The sequence below is a fragment of the Pungitius pungitius genome, chromosome 20 (assembly GCF_949316345.1).
Source record: "Pungitius pungitius chromosome 20, fPunPun2.1, whole genome shotgun sequence".
Lineage (NCBI taxonomy): Eukaryota > Metazoa > Chordata > Actinopteri > Perciformes > Gasterosteidae > Pungitius > Pungitius pungitius.
In genome coordinates, this window is record NC_084919.1 from 12,803,433 (window position 1) to 12,819,940 (window position 16,508).

At 41.5% G+C, this 16,508-nt stretch overlaps 1 protein-coding gene across 1 annotated transcript; it reads right to left on the reverse strand.

The window, feature by feature from the left end:
• Nucleotides 1-5,130: 5,130 nt before the first annotated feature.
• On the reverse strand, nucleotides 5,131-15,468 carry tbx18 (T-box transcription factor 18). The gene is made up of 8 exons (XM_037448655.2): nucleotides 15,050-15,468; nucleotides 14,034-14,196; nucleotides 13,685-13,786; nucleotides 11,829-12,000; nucleotides 10,704-10,871; nucleotides 9,671-9,735; nucleotides 8,218-8,312; nucleotides 5,131-7,647 (listed from the first exon to the last, which is right to left on the reverse strand). Exons 1-8 carry the CDS (start codon nucleotides 15,273-15,275, stop codon nucleotides 7,283-7,285), a joined length of 1,356 nt encoding a protein of 451 aa, XP_037304552.1. The 5' UTR covers nucleotides 15,276-15,468; the 3' UTR covers nucleotides 5,131-7,282.
• Between the last annotated feature and the right edge of the window lie 1,040 nt (nucleotides 15,469-16,508).

A 16,508-nucleotide genomic window follows, 5' to 3' on the forward strand; every position in this document is an offset into this window, starting at 1 on the left:
GATCGCCCGTTTTCCTGGCCAGTAAAAGGAGGAGACGTGTGGAGCGAGAAATGACGCTCCGCTCTGAGGGTGAAGCCCCGCCCCCCTTTCCCATGTAAACAAGACGTAATGTTTTGAAAGAGACACACACACGCGCTAAGCGTTTAGCATTCGAGCCCCCGGGCGGGGGGGGTGCTAGCGTCGTCGACAGGGGGGGGGGGGGCAACTATTGTGTATATTCCTGTGTGTGTGTGTGTGTGTGTGTGTGTGTGTGTGTGTGTGTGTGTGTGTGTGTGTGTGTTTAAGAGAGAGAGAATCTGTGTGTGTGGTATGGATGAACCCTGTCACTTGTCACTCAGAAACAACAAGCCAATCATTCCTTGGTTCTAAAAAAAGCTCTCCTCCCCCTCTCCGTCCTCTCTCCCCCCTCACATGTGCTCCTCTCGTCAGCACCTCTCACCTTCAGTGACAGGAGATGACTGAGGAAGAGGCAGAAGTGCGGGGGAGGTAAACGTGTGACAGCAGAAGAGTCTGCCATGTTTGAATCAGTATAGAACTTGAAAATAAATCAACTTTCCAAAGAAGGGCAGATTTAAGAACAGCTCTACAATGTTGGACTGCAGGATGCCTGTCATGAACGACACCTTTTGGACATTTATATTCAAGTTTCCCTCTTATAAAAATTAACCTACATCTGAGAAACCAAAAGTAGTTGGGTACATTCTTAATGATTGTCTCATCTGATTGAATATCAGAATCTAGTCGTCTAATAGATATTATTGATCTCTTTTGTATTGATATAATAGGATCGGCTCACATATGAAGTAGCTGCTTTTGTTCTTGACAGAGTCCCCTAAACACAGACAGAGAGGGAGCAATTATTCATTATCAGAATGCTCTTAAGCCTCTCCAGTTGATTCCGAATGCTGCAGCATGTGTATTAACAAGAACTAAGAAAAGTCATATTACTCCTGTATAAGCTTCTCTGCACAGGCTCCAAGTTAAATCAAGAATATAGTTAAGGTACTTCTCCTCACCTACAAGGCAGTTGCTGGTCAAGCCTGTCTTATTTTAAGTAGTTTATAACACCATATTGCCCTACAAGTGAGCTGTGCTCCATAAATGCTGGTTTACTTGTTGTTCCGAGTCTTAAAAAGTACGATGGGAGCCAGATCCTTCAGTTATCAAGTTCTTCTTCTGTGGAACCAGCTTCCACTTTCACCTCATTCAAAATAAAGCTTAAGAATTCCCTCTTTGATAATGCTTACATATAGTTAGGGCTGGCTCAGGTTCGCCTGGACCAGCCCTCAGATAAGTAGCTACAGGGAGATTTCTTAGAACGCACCGAGTCCCTCTTTCTCTTTCTCGAAATAATTTACATCTCATTAATGCACATCCCCTGTTCTCCAGATCATGGTTCTATCTTTACCCTGGTCCTGATATGGCCCTATTAACACCTAGCGCTTCTAACACTAATATGAGTTCAATTACTATTACTGTCAGCAGTAATGCACATTACTAATTTTTTTTCTCCAGGGAGTATTTGTGCAATCTCGCCATACAGGTTTTCATGGATCCTGCAGACAACTGCTGCAGCTACCACAATTTAATCACATTAATATTACCCCATCATAAACCAACATTCGCTTCGTTCCTGAAGTCTTGTTGCTTTTCCCCTCCACAAGTTTCTATGGATGGTGCTTTTATCTGATGGTGGTTTATATCCAGTTAAAATGTAACTTAGTAGGAATGTGAAATTAGCGAAACCAGGGACCATAATTACTTGTATACCCGGGGCCAGAGCGGGCGACATGGAGTCTTATCTTAAACTGCTGGCTAAGGATAAACTTAAATACAGTAAGATTGTAATTCACGTCGGCGGTAAGGACTCCCGGTTACGCCACTTGGAAGTCACTAAAGTTAACCTGGAATCGGTGTGTACATACGCTAAAAAAATGTCGGACCGTAGTTTTCTCTGGCCCCAAACTTGATCAGTGACGACATAGTGACGTATAGCATGTCGTCATTCCGTCGATGGTTTTCGAGGTGGTGCCCAGTAAATAATGTGGGCTTCGTTGATCACTAGAAGACGTTTCAGGGAGAGCCTGGTCTGATAACCAGTGGATAACCTAATGGCGTCACGCTTCATGAGTGCAGCGTTGATGGACGCACCGTCCAACTTCTTCTTTGGACTGGAGAAAAAGAATGGACACAGCAGGGTCATGCACACTCTATGCTTAGCGACAGGACAGGAGCTAAAAGACCCCAAAGAAATCCGGAAGAGATCTGTGATATTCTACTCCGAGCTCTACTGCAGTGAGTACGTAGAGAATGATGGATTTTTTTACTCTTTTTGCAGGGAGCTCCCCAAAGTTCCAGAAGACGTGAATGTCGGTTTGGAGAGCCCTCTGTTGGGAATTGAACTCTATGCAGCTCTGCAGGGCATGGAGGGGGGTAAGGCGCCAGGAATTGATGGGATTCCGGCAGAGTTCTACAAAGAGTTCTGGAGTGTGATGGGAGAGGACCTTTTAACAGTGTTTTGTGAGGGTTTTAAAGACAAGACTCTGCCGCTCAGTTGCAGGAGGGCAGTAGTGACCTTGCTGCCGAAAAAAGGAGACCTGCAAGAATTGAAGAACTGGCGACCAGTGTCCCTTCTCTGTACAGATTACAAGATCCTGTCCAAGGCATTGGCTACGAGAGGTGATAGACCTGGTCATCCACCAAGACCAAACCTACTGCGTGCCTGATAGCATTATACTCGCCAATGTGTCCCTAATTCGGGATATTTTGGACATCTCTGGTTCATTGGGCATTAAGACTGGTCTCATTTCACTAGACCAGGAAAAAGCTTTTGACAGGGTTGAGCACTCTTACCTCTCAGCCCAGGTCTCATAGCAATGATCAAGGTGTTGTACCAGAACATTGAGAGTGTGCTCAAAAAATTGAAGTTTTTGTGCTCCTTTTAAAGTGTGTAGAGGAGTGAGACAGGGCTGCTCTATCTCAGGGATGCTGTATGCCATGGCTATTGAGCCAATGTTTTGCAAAATAAGAGAAAACATGGAAGGCCTGGTTTTACAGAGTTTTAACAAAAGTTTTATCGTCTCAGCCTATGCCGAAGATATTGTTGTTTTTATTCAAAACCAGGAAGAGGTTAGTAGACTAGGTACGATCGATTGCTGCACTAAGTTGTCGTCTTCCGTCATGCACCAACCGCCAAGTCAAGTTCCACATATGTCTAACATATAATGGCAACTAGGGCCGGGACTCGATTAGAAATATTATTCCAATTAATTAGAGGCTTAATCGGAATTAATCGCATTTTAATTGCATAAATATTTGACCTGAGAAGAGTGAGAAGTAATTTTTTTCACATGGATCTTAATTAACGCGCTAATGTCCCGGCCCTACAATAAACGTTTCCTGATTCCTGATCGTAAAAGACTTTGGGAGTCTTTCAGTTGCAAGGATTAACTGGGCAAAAAGTGAGGCACTAGCAGTAGGGAAATGGGGGGAGGATCTACCCAGTCTACCGGGGGGCTTAACGTGGAAGAACGATGGGTTTAAATATCTCAGGGTTTAAATGGGTAGTGAAAACGTAGTCCAGAAAAATTGGGAGGGAGTGGTGGAGAGAATAAAAGGAAGACTAGAAAAATGGAAATGGCTGAAACCACACATGTCGTACAGGGGTAGAACACTTGCAATCAACAACTTGGTGGCTTCTGCGCTGTGGCATAGGATGGCCTGTATGGAGCCACCGAAAGGCTTCATACAAAAGGTGCAGGCCATCTTGGTGGATTTTATCTGGGAAAAACTGCACTGGGTCCCGCAAAGTGTCCTGTTTTGGGACTGGTGCACATCCTGAGTAGAGTGGCAACTTTCAGGTTATCTTTCAATTCCTACAAAGATACCTTGCATGTCCATCACAGGTGGTTTGAAGAGACCTGACAAGATTCATATTGAAGACATCTGCTGGGCTGGGAGTGGACACTGCACTTTTTTTAATGGATGTTAATTGTATTAAACTATCTCCTTTTTACCAATCCCTGTTTCGGACATGGAACTTTTTTAGCTGGTGGCTTCTCTTCTTGGGCTGAAATCCGTCAACAAGTGGGCTGAGAGACTAACAGAAGAAGAAGTAAAGATGCTGCAGGAGTACAGCAGAGGATAAGAAACCCCTGAAGATGAAGGAAGGAAGGATGACCCATTTGCAGAAATAGGCATCATTCCAAGGCTGCAAGGGGTCTCGGGACCACTACTCGACGGAACAGAAGAGAAGCTGGACCTGCGCATGGCAAAAGGGAAGCCTGTCTATGCATTGTGTGTCAAAGTCCTGAACTGGAGCAAGCTGAGTGGGAAAGCGGACACAGTGTGGAGAAAAGAGCTGGTTATGGACACTAGAAAAGTCGGATGGAGGGTTTTATATAAACCTCCAATTAAAAAAAGAACTGGGGATTTACAATGGAGAATTTTACACGGTGCTATTGCTGTAAACGCTTTTATTTCCGTTAATAATCCAGATGTTGACAGGCACTGTCCTTTTTGTGACAGTAGAGATGGTTTTTCACTGTTTTTATTATTGCAAAAGGCTCCGGCCCCTCTGCAGACTGTTTTTAACCGTTTTGAATAAGAAGATGGTCAGAGGAAACCTTTATCTTAGGGTTCTGTTACAACAGAAAACACGCCTCCAAATGGAAGCTGCTCAACTTCATAGTAGGAGTGGCTAAACTTGCTGTGTACAGCAGCAGGAAGAACAGAATGGAGAACAAGACCGGACAAGAGGCACTCCCTGTCTTCGTGTCCTTGGGTTGATTTCAGGTTTTTTAAAAGTATGAACAAAATGGATGATTTTATTGAGAAGTGGTGCTTTAAAGATGCAGTTTGTCATGTAAAAGGAGATGACCTAGTTTTTAGCCCCCCTTTCTAGCTATTAGTAAGTAGCCATTGTGTCGCAAAATGTTTAAGTTCAGGAGAAATGTAAATTATTATGTAATGCTAGGTATGTCCTTGATTTTATGTAAATAAAGATGTTTTCAAAATTAAATCTCTCCTTGTGTGGCTGCGTGGTAGGTCTATGTATATACACGTGACGGGACCCTTATGCTGAAAACGTGACTTCATTGTTGCATAGGCTACGTGGCTTCACTCCCGGAGACGCAAGAAATTAAATATATATTTGACTATTAATGACAAAATAGTAAAGCACAATTGGACAAGTAACTTAAATCTGATTACTGGTTTGGACATACTAACGAGTTACTTGTTACGAGTTACTAACATTACTTGTTAGTGAAAAAGGTGGTCAAATTAGAGTAACGCGTTACTAAGTTACTAAGTAACGCGTTACTGGCATCACTGGTTATATCTGATGATGGTTGCAAGTGGTTCTGTCTGGCTTACAATACTCAATATTTTAATAATTTCTGTCATAGTAATTGGACGTACAGTATATATTTTATGCTGTTCAGTCTGTACACATGACATCCATTGCTGTCTTCCCGGGTAAGGAAATCTTTCTTGTTAAAAATTGGCGGAATTTAGGGTAGAAAGTACAGAATAAATCTATGAGTCTGTTCTGAGTTTTCCTGACATTCCAGGTGTTAAAACAGGTTGAGAAGGGAAAGCCTCAGTGACATCTTTTGGAAAAAGGAAAAATGTCCATATTTTTTCAGCAGCGTAGTATGACTTTGTTGTTGTGGTGGTAGTGGAGGTTAACATAGAAACACTGGCAAATGTTCACACCACCACAACCCTATCTATATTCACTGCGCAGCCTGCCTCTTGTAACTATTTAATTCAACAGACTTTTGGGTATTATAGTAATTTACACCGTTAAACAATGACGACAATGAGGATGTGACAACAACAGTATGTGACTGAGAATTTTTTCTTTCACACAATCTCTGCCTTTCCTTTCTCCAGTGGTGTTTATCATTTCTTTGCAATCCAAATCTGTTACAACCCCCACATACAGATACATACAGATCCTTAATACCCCACAAATATATGACTGCAAACACTTAAACATACTGTCCTCCATTCTTTGTTTTAACAAGGAAGTGTTATGTTCTAAGCATGGCACATCCTTTAAATATTTAACATTGTGAAAATAAAAAAACACCTGGTTAAATTAACAACTGTTAAATTAATAAGATATTGGTGACATACAAACATTTAACATGAATATTTTATTTGGCTAATAAAGTTCACAGAACATGTTAATGTCCTCAGGCAAAGAGCGTGCAGATATACTGCATTTTTGTAAAGAAAAATGTTTTGGTCAAGTTCAGGGTAGGCTGTTGCGTACCTGACCCCTCAAAAGAGCAGAAACAGATGCTTAAGGTGTTTTTTAAGTGCGACGGATTACGCAGCCCTGAATATACATCTCCTGTCCAGCCCGCCTTTTCCCCCTTATATAAATAGTTAGTATGTGCAGTTACGTCTGTGTCATACAAGGGAAGTCGTAGTTCGGTCTGACAACCAAACACCTGCATCAAAAAATTTGGTCAAGCCAAACGTAGATTATGTAGATTAGTCCATCATCCATCAATCTACCACAGCTTTAACCTTGCCAGTCCATAATTATTACTGGGATGTCTCCCATGGTCTCTTATGGCTATGGTGTCACCTTTGTGACACTTTGCTCCGGGTAGTGTCTGTAACCATTTGTGTTAGGCCTGAGTGGTGAAAGGGTAGTAGTGTAACTTACTAGATGCCTCACACATGTTATTTCGATAAGGATTTATAACACCACCAGGCAAGTAATGACAACAAAAGAAGTTAATAAAAATGTGTAGTTAAAAATAAGTTCAAAAAGTACTGTTAGGTAACTTCCTCCAAAGTAGGCAATAGTAACTGTGTCCGGGACGTCCTGCCAGGAGATGAAGTGCTTGCTCGGGGTGCCTGGGCCAGCCAAGTTTCCTACCAGTTTGTATGCAGCTTCACTTCAGTCACTGGATTACATCGGTTGAACTTCTTATCCAAAACTGAACGTCTCTCCTGTTAGGAGACACTGCAGCTGCACGTGCACATCCTTGAAAACATACTTCAAAAAGATTCCCTTTGGTTAAAGGAGCAAACTAGTTTTTTCCAATTTGCAATGGCAATTGCATTATTTGTCTCTCGTTTTTGTCTGTCCATAATTGAACCTGGTGCTTGTTCAGCACAGGGAGAATTCATTTGTGGAACTTTCTGGACCAAAAGACATTTACACCCACACCAGGGTGTCATTTGGTTTTCCTTGACAAACCTAGATGTATGGAGTCAAATGTGGGCAGAGACTTTTGAGGCACAACCTCCTGGCTGGCTACCAGGCCATTTTATCAGGGCTGACAGCGAGGCGTGGTGAGGGAGGAAATGTGTAACCGTACAGGCTGTAAGGCGATGTGTGAAGACGAAGCCCAGCGTAACCCTGTGGGGTGTGGCTGGATAGATAGCCAAGTTGAGAAGCAGGGAGAGGCAGAGCACCGAATCCTTCACCTTCGTAAGCTGATGGACCTCTGGGAGGGGAGAAGGGCTCCATGGGGTTGCTATAGCGATGGAGAGGATGAGTGGGTCGGCTGCAGGTGTAGTCAGGCGGGCTGTGAGGGCAAACCTGGAAAGATGAGGAGCACGGGGATGTGGAGAGCAGGTGAGAAGACGTTCCGATTGCACAATGAGCTCCTGGGATCCCTATGGAGAACAAAATCAATGGAAAAGATTGACACATATATTGGCTTGATTTGGATGGAGAGATGATTGAATAATTTGTAGGGCTGTCAACCTTAATCTATGCGATAATATATATTAATATTAACAAATATTTAGCTAACATAGCTAACGTTTGCTTGTTTGGACTGGATGTAAACCGGAAGTTAAATTAGGGAGAGTTGAGAGCACAAGTGTGTACAAGGAGTAGAAGGAGTTGCTAGTTCAACATGTTGCACCCAGTGGAATTCTGTCTCCAAGATGCGCAAATGTGAGTAGTTTTGTGTTTAAAATAAATCAACAATTAAGCAAAAAGTGATTACTCATTACTTTTTAAGATTTAGAAAAACAAACATTCATAAAAACAACATTGAAACAACAACAAACACGAATCTATTGACAGCTTGAATAATTTCTGTTAGTCTTACTGTTAGAAGCACATAGGGAATATTTTAGTAAAACCTCTTCGGTAGGATGCCGGGGTGAGAGGTAGGGGACAGAGAACGATGCTAGATTACTTGAATTATCCAGACAAATCCAATTAATTAACTCTACCTTGCTTGGTAATGCCGGGGATGTCCTCAAATGTGAGCGTTCGCAGAGATGGACGCCAGAAGGCATAAGACTCAACCAAAGCCTCCAGACCCATCCTGTTTAACAAACATAATTGCAGTTAACACACATACATCAACTTTACTGAACCTCATTTTCTTTTTATCTCGTTGACGGTGGGCCACACTGAGAGATTTCTCCAATCCTAACAATGTGGAAAATTGAGGGACCGTGCATATTTTTGATGTACTTTAGAACAGATTAGGGAAATCTGGAAAGATCATTTTTAGCACCATTGAAAAACGGGGCTTTGCTGATCATTGTTGGAAGTGGAGAATCGGCTTGATTCTCTATCATTAGTCACTAATCCAGCTGCAGTTGCTCTCTGCCAGCATGCCTCACATTATGCCAACCACCTGGCGCTATCTTAGTTGCCCGTGGGGCCTCTTTCCTCGTCTCCATGGAGACCGAAGGTAATGAGGAGCATAAACGCCACATTGCGATTGGCTGCTGCAAGCCAAGTGCTCAGAGGTAATTGCTTTCACACGGCTTTTACGGGCGAATCAGGGCGAAGGAGCAGGAAGCCACAGCAAGGATTTACGAGGTGGGACTCCCCTTCCCCCCAATCTTCATGTCCCTCCTCCTCTAGGTGGGGCAGAGGGTTTGCTGTGGCGGGTTAATGCGAATGCTCTGTTACCCCTTGTTAGCGAGAAGATAAAAGTCTGCCCCCCGCAGGGTTGTAGCCACGGTGATAATTTAGACAAGCTGCCCTGAGCGGTTGCTCCAAAGTAACCTATGAGAGCAGAAGTTTACATAGCAAACTGCTTAACTCTTCCTATAACATTTAAAGGGAGGTTGTTTTTCAGCCTTCCTGAGTTTCACTTTTATAGGCTCAGCTGTCAAGCTTATCCCTTTTGTTCGTCTTTACTTTCATCCCTCCCTAATTTTCGATCTTACACGTTCCTTCTCCTCATCTTTTCCTATCTCTCCCCTCTCTCTAATCATTTCTGTGAGGCACTCAGGAGAGGCGCTGTTTGCAGACAGTTGCTGTTTTACTGCTATGTTGTTTTAATGCTGTGTTTATATACGTTTGGAAATTTTTGTTTATACAGATTTTGTTCAGGACTCCCGTAACTTCTATTATTTTGCTGTTGATGTTTATGTTCTCGTGGCCGATCTGACGCTCCATTTATGTTTTTAGCTGAGAGGTTTCCCTCTCAAAGCGGTGCCCTGGAAATATGCTACTTAGATTAATGTGCATTTTTAAGAAAGCAGAATTAAACTCAAAATTCATCATTTACTATACTGAAGTCCAAATAGCATCTGACATTTATAACATATTTAATTAAAGGGTGTCCCTATACAATCAGACTGAAATAGCTGTTACAACATTTACAACCTGGCCAGAACATTACCCATAATGCACTAGATATTATAAAAAACCACTTGAACTCACCGGTTTCTGCCAGAGTCTCTGAAGCCTTTGGCAAAAGGGTTTCTGTCAATTTTCAGCCTTGTAATCTGAAAAGGGAAAACAAAATAAATCTAACATGTTAACATATACTATGTAATGGATGATATTTTTTACAGCCCATATAATTTATGTATAAGTTTATGTATATAAGATTGCAATCAAATCAATTAATAAATCCATTAATGAGCATAGTTTAATACAAAATGTGCTGTACGTATATGTTAAATATATTTTGGAATATATATATATTGTTTTGTTGATATAAATGTTTTTGTGATATATTTTATGTGTCCATGTTTGCCGTGTCCGTGAGTTGGTCAAAGGGCCGTGGATGGTGTTTAAGCCCAAGCTCTGTGACCCACATCCAAGGTGACTTTTATAGGCACAATGTTCTAAATTCAGCCATCACTGGTTGTGGGCCAGCCAACCCAGTTCCATTCTATGGCAATGCTCATATAGGATGGTCCAGTGCAAAAATCCATTAAAAAAAACTCCATTCTCCATTGAAGACACTACCATTGTAATTTATTGGGCAACATTTCTGAAATATGCTCAGTGAATGTTAAAGTGTACAAAGAACAACTTTAAGTAGGAAATGTCATTTTTTAACAATCGGGTCAAGTATTCCTTGGCGGAACTAGTAAAACACCAATGAAAACTGTGGGGCCTTTCGCTCTCCCTCTGTTTTGAAAAAATGTACACACAGAATATTCTGCCTATCAAATGCACACCAGACCAAGGTAACTAATCTAAAATGGTCATAACACAGATACTGCTACTTATTTGACCTTTTGTTGCATCTTACAGTTCTGTGCTAAACGTGATGATTAAATATATTAAGCTCTAGTGTCATATACTGAACTTTATTTTTAATCCTCAATCATCGCTAGTTAGAATTTATACGTTATTCTTAACTTCAAAACAGGGTTAGGGTTAGTCATTAAGGCACTCGCAAACTGGCTTTTCAGCGGCCTTGGTAATAGAGGAAATGCGATTGTGTGGAGGTCAGTTGTACCTGTTGATTCTGATATGCTGTGACTGTGGTGAACACAGTTTCAGGGAAAGCAAAGGTGCGTGTGCCATCCCCAGCAGGGATGGCTCTCACTGGGGATAACTCCTCTCCAAACTCCTTGCGGATAACATGGACTCGCGGCTGGTATTTGTGCATTGAGTGCAGGATGATCTTAATAGGAGAGGAGAAATTACTCGTTCAGGCTTAAATTACAGACAAGTCATGTTATCCCACTTGTTGTACTCAATACCCCCCATTTTTGGTGCCAAATCGAGGCAGAACCCACTTCCAGCAGGAATATTGTGTACTCATCACAAATAAATATATGCATGCTTCACATTGTTCGAAACATTAGAGTCTTGGCTACAAAAATGCACCTATTTGTTTGAAAATACACAACTCCAACGAGTTATGAAATATGGTTTGCAAATTAGTCATATTTTGCACACGGCGGTGCCTGACTAATATGTATATCCTTCTCAATGAGGCAAACAGCTAACAAAGAAAACAAGACACTGAAGCGCTGGCCGAGACAAGGTGGAATTTCAGCGCTTTCTGTGCAGGTATTAGGGGTTGGGAGGGGGTTTCAGCCGATCCTCACTCTTACGCTCTACCCATTTTGGCTTCTGAGTGGCTAATGAAGGTGTCATTTCACATGGCTTTAATTGGATCCAATAGGTTTGGACAATTCAAACAAGAATTTGAAAGTCGAGAATAAGCTAACCAGAGCCAATAGATAGTAGTAATTACAGAGTTATTACACTTGTTATCATGGTATGCCATTTTTGGAGCACAGACCAAAAAAGTGGAACAGGTTGCAGAAACTCAGAGAGGGAATTGAGTTTCCATTAATTTTAGGATTGTGATTTATAAAATAAATATGTTGTTGTCATATTTCTTTTGATATTTTCATTTGCTGACTTTTAATGCTACAATTTACAGTTTGAAAGACAGGTCAAATAATCGACAACACAAAATTGTAATCAAGATATTAGATTATGTGATCATATAATACTGGAGATAAAACACAATTTAATGAAATTTAAATATTTATGAGGTTTGTATAGGTATTCTTTTTTCATGACACATATACTAGTATTTCCTGTCAGTATTTTGTGTGGCACTTACATGTCCTTGGTCGTCCAGTTCGTTGTTGGTCAGTTTAAGTTTGTCGAAGCTGACCACCTGACGCATCCATGTCTCTCCTGAGGCGGGGGAGTCCGGGTGTATGTAGACTCGAGGTGGCACAGGGGAGTCAGCATTCCCTGCTACCATCCACTTGGAGCTGTGGTAAACGTACCTTCATAATTCACATACGCAGGGATGTGGATGAATAGTTTGCATTGTTTTATCCTGCTATGCACCATTTCACATGCACATCAAAAGATATGCCAAGAAAAAAAGACAACAACAAGCAATAATCATTGAGTTGAGAGATTTGAATGCCAGGACAAAGTAACATAATTCGATCATGGTTGGAATTTTCATTCAATTGTAATCTGATTGTACTGCTTTCAACTGACAGCAACAATAATATTTAAGCTACTTCTATCCAAATATATTCACTATATAGTCTATATACAGTATTTACTATATATTCCACTTACATACAAAAGCAGGCCTAAAGCTATTTTAATACCTACACAGCAAATTTTAACTCTAAGCTGGTGTTTAGATTGTCCCAATCTTCAACTCAACAAAGTGTTACAAATTAACTCTGAATAAGTGTCAAAATAAATCTTCTCAGTGTTGAATACAACGTTATTTAGCTAAAGTAACTCAAATTGCATTTTTAACACCTGGTGTTTAAACCATGCCCAGGGAGCAATTTACGTTTAGGTGTATTGCTCAGGGACACTTTGACATGGGATATGGAGCAGCCAGGGTTCGAACCACCAACCTCGTGGTTCCCAGGCAAAGCCTCACCAATCCATGCACCATAGTACATAGAATTAAGCTCTACACCAAGAAGTGTGACACTGTACAGTTACATTTCAATCCTATCAAAGAGTTAGTTTAACTCTACTAAGTGTTGCAAATGAATCTGATCTTGACACTGGATAATGACTTCAACTCTTTCGTACAATTGATTCTGTAAGAGTTTGCAGTTTGATTTCAACTGGGCACTTCAACACTTTTGCCTAATACTGGAAAATTAACTCTAAGAATTTTGCTATGTATTATTTTTGGTAAAAGGCATTAAATTATATGTGAATGCATATTGTAGGTTTAAGTCAAACACCCTGTAGGCTGTAAGTCAAAACAGCCTTCAAACCTAATTAGTTCCTCATCTGGTCGAAAGTCCATCCATCACCTGCCATTAAGCGTTTGGTTGGAATAAAAAGCTGCAGACCCCCCTTCCTTTGTGGCATGACGTGTGTGCGTGCATGAGAGCCACACATTTTATCAAACCATACTATAACATATCATATAGGAATAACATGTCATATAAGATGTCACTGATCGCTCCAATAAGTCGCTTAATGTGCCTCCATGTAAACAGGGTTAAGAGGTTTGACGATGTAGACCTGAAGCATGGTGAAAAGTAACGATCCCACTGCAATAACAACTTGTTTTCTGCACTACGGGAGCTTTTGCTGGTTTGACCTTGGAGAGGTTTGGCATCCAAAAGGCTATTTTCAAAGGGTATGGCAAAACCACTGTGACAATCGTCTGGTGCCAAGCGCCATTTGAAGGGACAGAACTTTCCTTGCACATATTATTAACATATGTTGTCCCAGGAACAGTCTATTTGAATAATACATGCTAGTGATGAAGACCGTTATAGTCCGGTTCTATGGGACGATCACTTGCCCAGTTTATTCATAGCTTTGTTATAAACATTTTTACAATATTATCATATTTTCCTTCTGAGTCGCCCTATATCATTTTTTACTTTGATCAAATATAATTTTAAAATGTATTTCATCACAATGTTACTTGTACTTGCATGGATTGTGTGGGTGCGCGAGTATTTGTTTTACCTATATCGCTTGTTGTCCACAGGGATGATATCCATAGCAATGTAATACTGCTGATGTGGGTCCAAGCTCGTAATCTTCACGCGCATAGCGGGGAACATCCGCCTGACAGGGAAACCAAATAAATCATCTGCTTTGGAGATTTCAGACCGACTTCAGATCAGGATTTACAACATAGTAACAACTATACTGCTTCATAACAATACTAATAACACAAATATCGATACACCTTCACATTGTGTCTCATCATTAAAATGTTTTCATTCATATTTGTTTAAATGTTATAGACACATCTTTGTTTTGTTATTGCTTCCCCAATCTCTGAGGACATCATTTTTTGCCCAGCTCTTACCGTCCAGCCTTGGTAATGATCATTTCTGTGCCAATCTCGTGGAACCGCTTCCACAGGTCTGATCCTTGCAGGTCCACTCGGGGGTCTTCTCCACTTCCGGTTAGTGCCCCCATGCACAGAACTGGGGGATGTGGGCTCTCCAGCAAAGCGTCCTTGCTCTCTGCTGCACAGGAAAGAGGTGAGATGAACAGCAGAAAAAAACACATCCAGGCCGAGCATAAGTCAATAGCAGAGATAGTTTGAAACATAACTATAGAAATAAAAATAATACATATAAAAAATAAAAAATGGTTTACTCACACATACAGTCCTATAATAATCAAGACCAAATGCATTAAGTACATTTTCAGCAGCCCAAGAAAGTATCTTACCACACACTGCAAGTTATATATTGCAGGGAAATAAAATGCTAATGGTATATTCCTTCAAATTTAGTACTGGTACACTTGCATTTGAGAATTGAATGTGTATACAATTTATCTTAAATAAATAAGGTCACCCTGCAATAATTACTGAATGTATAACAAATACAGTATATACAATGGTGAATTAATTATAATCTCAAAACTGAACTAACATTGAATTCTCCGTTGAATTTTTACAATGATTTTCAGCATGTTGTGATTTAATATGTTTTAATATTGAGGAGATGTTTACAAGCGTTTATGTGTCTCACCGCTGTGGTTATTTGCGCCATTCAACAGTCGCCGCCAGTTAGACATTTATTGACATTAGACACGGGCCTAACAACAACATGCATTATAAAGGTGCACATTGAATTATTACTTTTTCATGGAATCACTTTAATGCGTTGCTGATTAGCGTTTTTGGCATGGCAACACAACCCATTAAGCTTCACATTTGAGCCCCGCTCGCACCACTCACATTTTGCATTTAGTGTGAGGTATTGTTTGGCTTTATCATTTTTTAACTAAGCAATTCAATTTATTACAGAATTATTTACAACTCATTATTGTCATCGTTATAACGGGCTTTGGTTGTTGTCGGATACTCACGGGATCCGTCACTCGCACAGTCGGCTTCGCTGCATCGGTCGCCGGTGCACGTTCTATCGGCTCGCGGCCCCGTTAAATCAGCGACATCCGTACCGTCCTCGTAGCCGTGGAATTCGGCCTCTTCGCCGGCCGTCCGGCGTCTCTTCTCCGCTCCGATCAGTGCCTCTACCGAAAAGGCGTGTGCTTTGACACTGAGAGCGCACGGAGTTCGCCTCTTCTCTGCCATATTTCTTACTGTCGGGGAAGAGGAGCAAGGGGAAGGAAACGGTATCACTGGTATGCGGGGAGCAAGAAAAGTTCCAAAGTCAAGGCGGTCGCTATACAAGAATTCCACCAAAACCGTCCTGGGCTTTTGGGGCGACGTTGTTCGTCCTCGGACGAGTTGGAATAACGTATCCGTTATCCTTGGGAGCGGTGCAGATTTCGGACAGTCCCAACAAACAGGGTTTACAGGAGAGACATAGAAGGACCTGCCAATCACAACCAGGACCAACCAATCAACAGTAATCACAGCCCCCCGAAAAATCCGTCCTGGTCCCGCCCGCTGCTGCGGGGGCCCGCTCTTGATGCCTTATGGGGTAAACGTGGAGGTGGCGAATGAACCATGTCTTCAGGTGACCGAGAAGGGAGCGTCTCGCTTGGGCATTGTGCGCATTTTCACACCGCGGCCCAACATGCCTTGCATGTCGAGTACATCTATAGGGCACGTGGGCATGTTCCCCATGCTGGAAAAGAGCGAAGGATCATTTGGTGTATTTGATATCATATAGATTTTTATATCGTCACAAAATACACATTGGTTAGCCTACCCCGTGGTCACCGTACCAGAAAAAAAAGACATTTGCTCGAATATTTTTTATCCCCTTTTGTGCCCTTCAAAAGACGTAAAAGATATCGCAATGAAGCCGGTCGAAAATGTGAGCAATGATCTGTGACTCACACTCAATGCAAACAGCCTAACTAGCTGCATGCAATAAACACGCGAACACATTTTATGGGTTGGTTAAATTGTGGACAACGAAATATCAGTAACATTGAAGTGTCTACTCACTGTGTGAAATCAAATCCAGTCGACCGAAACAAAACAAAAAGGTTACCTGGTGTACTGCACACTAGTTCGACCATCATAGGCTTGTTTTACATGTAACATTTAGGTAAAATACATGTATATAAAGTGAATGGCTTATTGGCAATATATGATTAAGAATGTATGTATGTATAGTTAGAGGATCAGAACCAGCTGAAGGGAGTTGCGATGAGCTTGAATCTCTCTTTGCATGTTTGCAACTAACATTCCACACTTTAAAGGTGGTGTGCATAAGCGTGCGGTCACGCGCGGAATGGGTGCGGGTGTGTAGAAGCTAACATTTGGAGGGTGGGGGCGGAGGGGGGTGGGGGTGGTGTACTTGGCTATAAAAAAAAAAACAGCCAAGTGTGCGCTCCGGGTTTCTATACGTAT

Excerpts from the sequence above, each read along its gene's own strand:
- tbx18 (XM_037448655.2), bottom strand. The coding sequence starts at position 15,275 with ATGGCAGAGAAGAGGCGAACTCCGTGCGCTCTCAGTGTCAAAGCACAC. Across the intron at positions 14,197-15,049 it reads CTGTGCGAGTGACGGATCCC|CAGAGAGCAAGGACGCTTTG; the intron begins GTGAGTATCCGA and ends TTTCCTGTGCAG. Across the intron at positions 12,001-13,684 it reads GTGGACAACAAGCGATATAG|GTACGTTTACCACAGCTCCA; the intron begins GTAAAACAAATA and ends TGAATTATGAAG.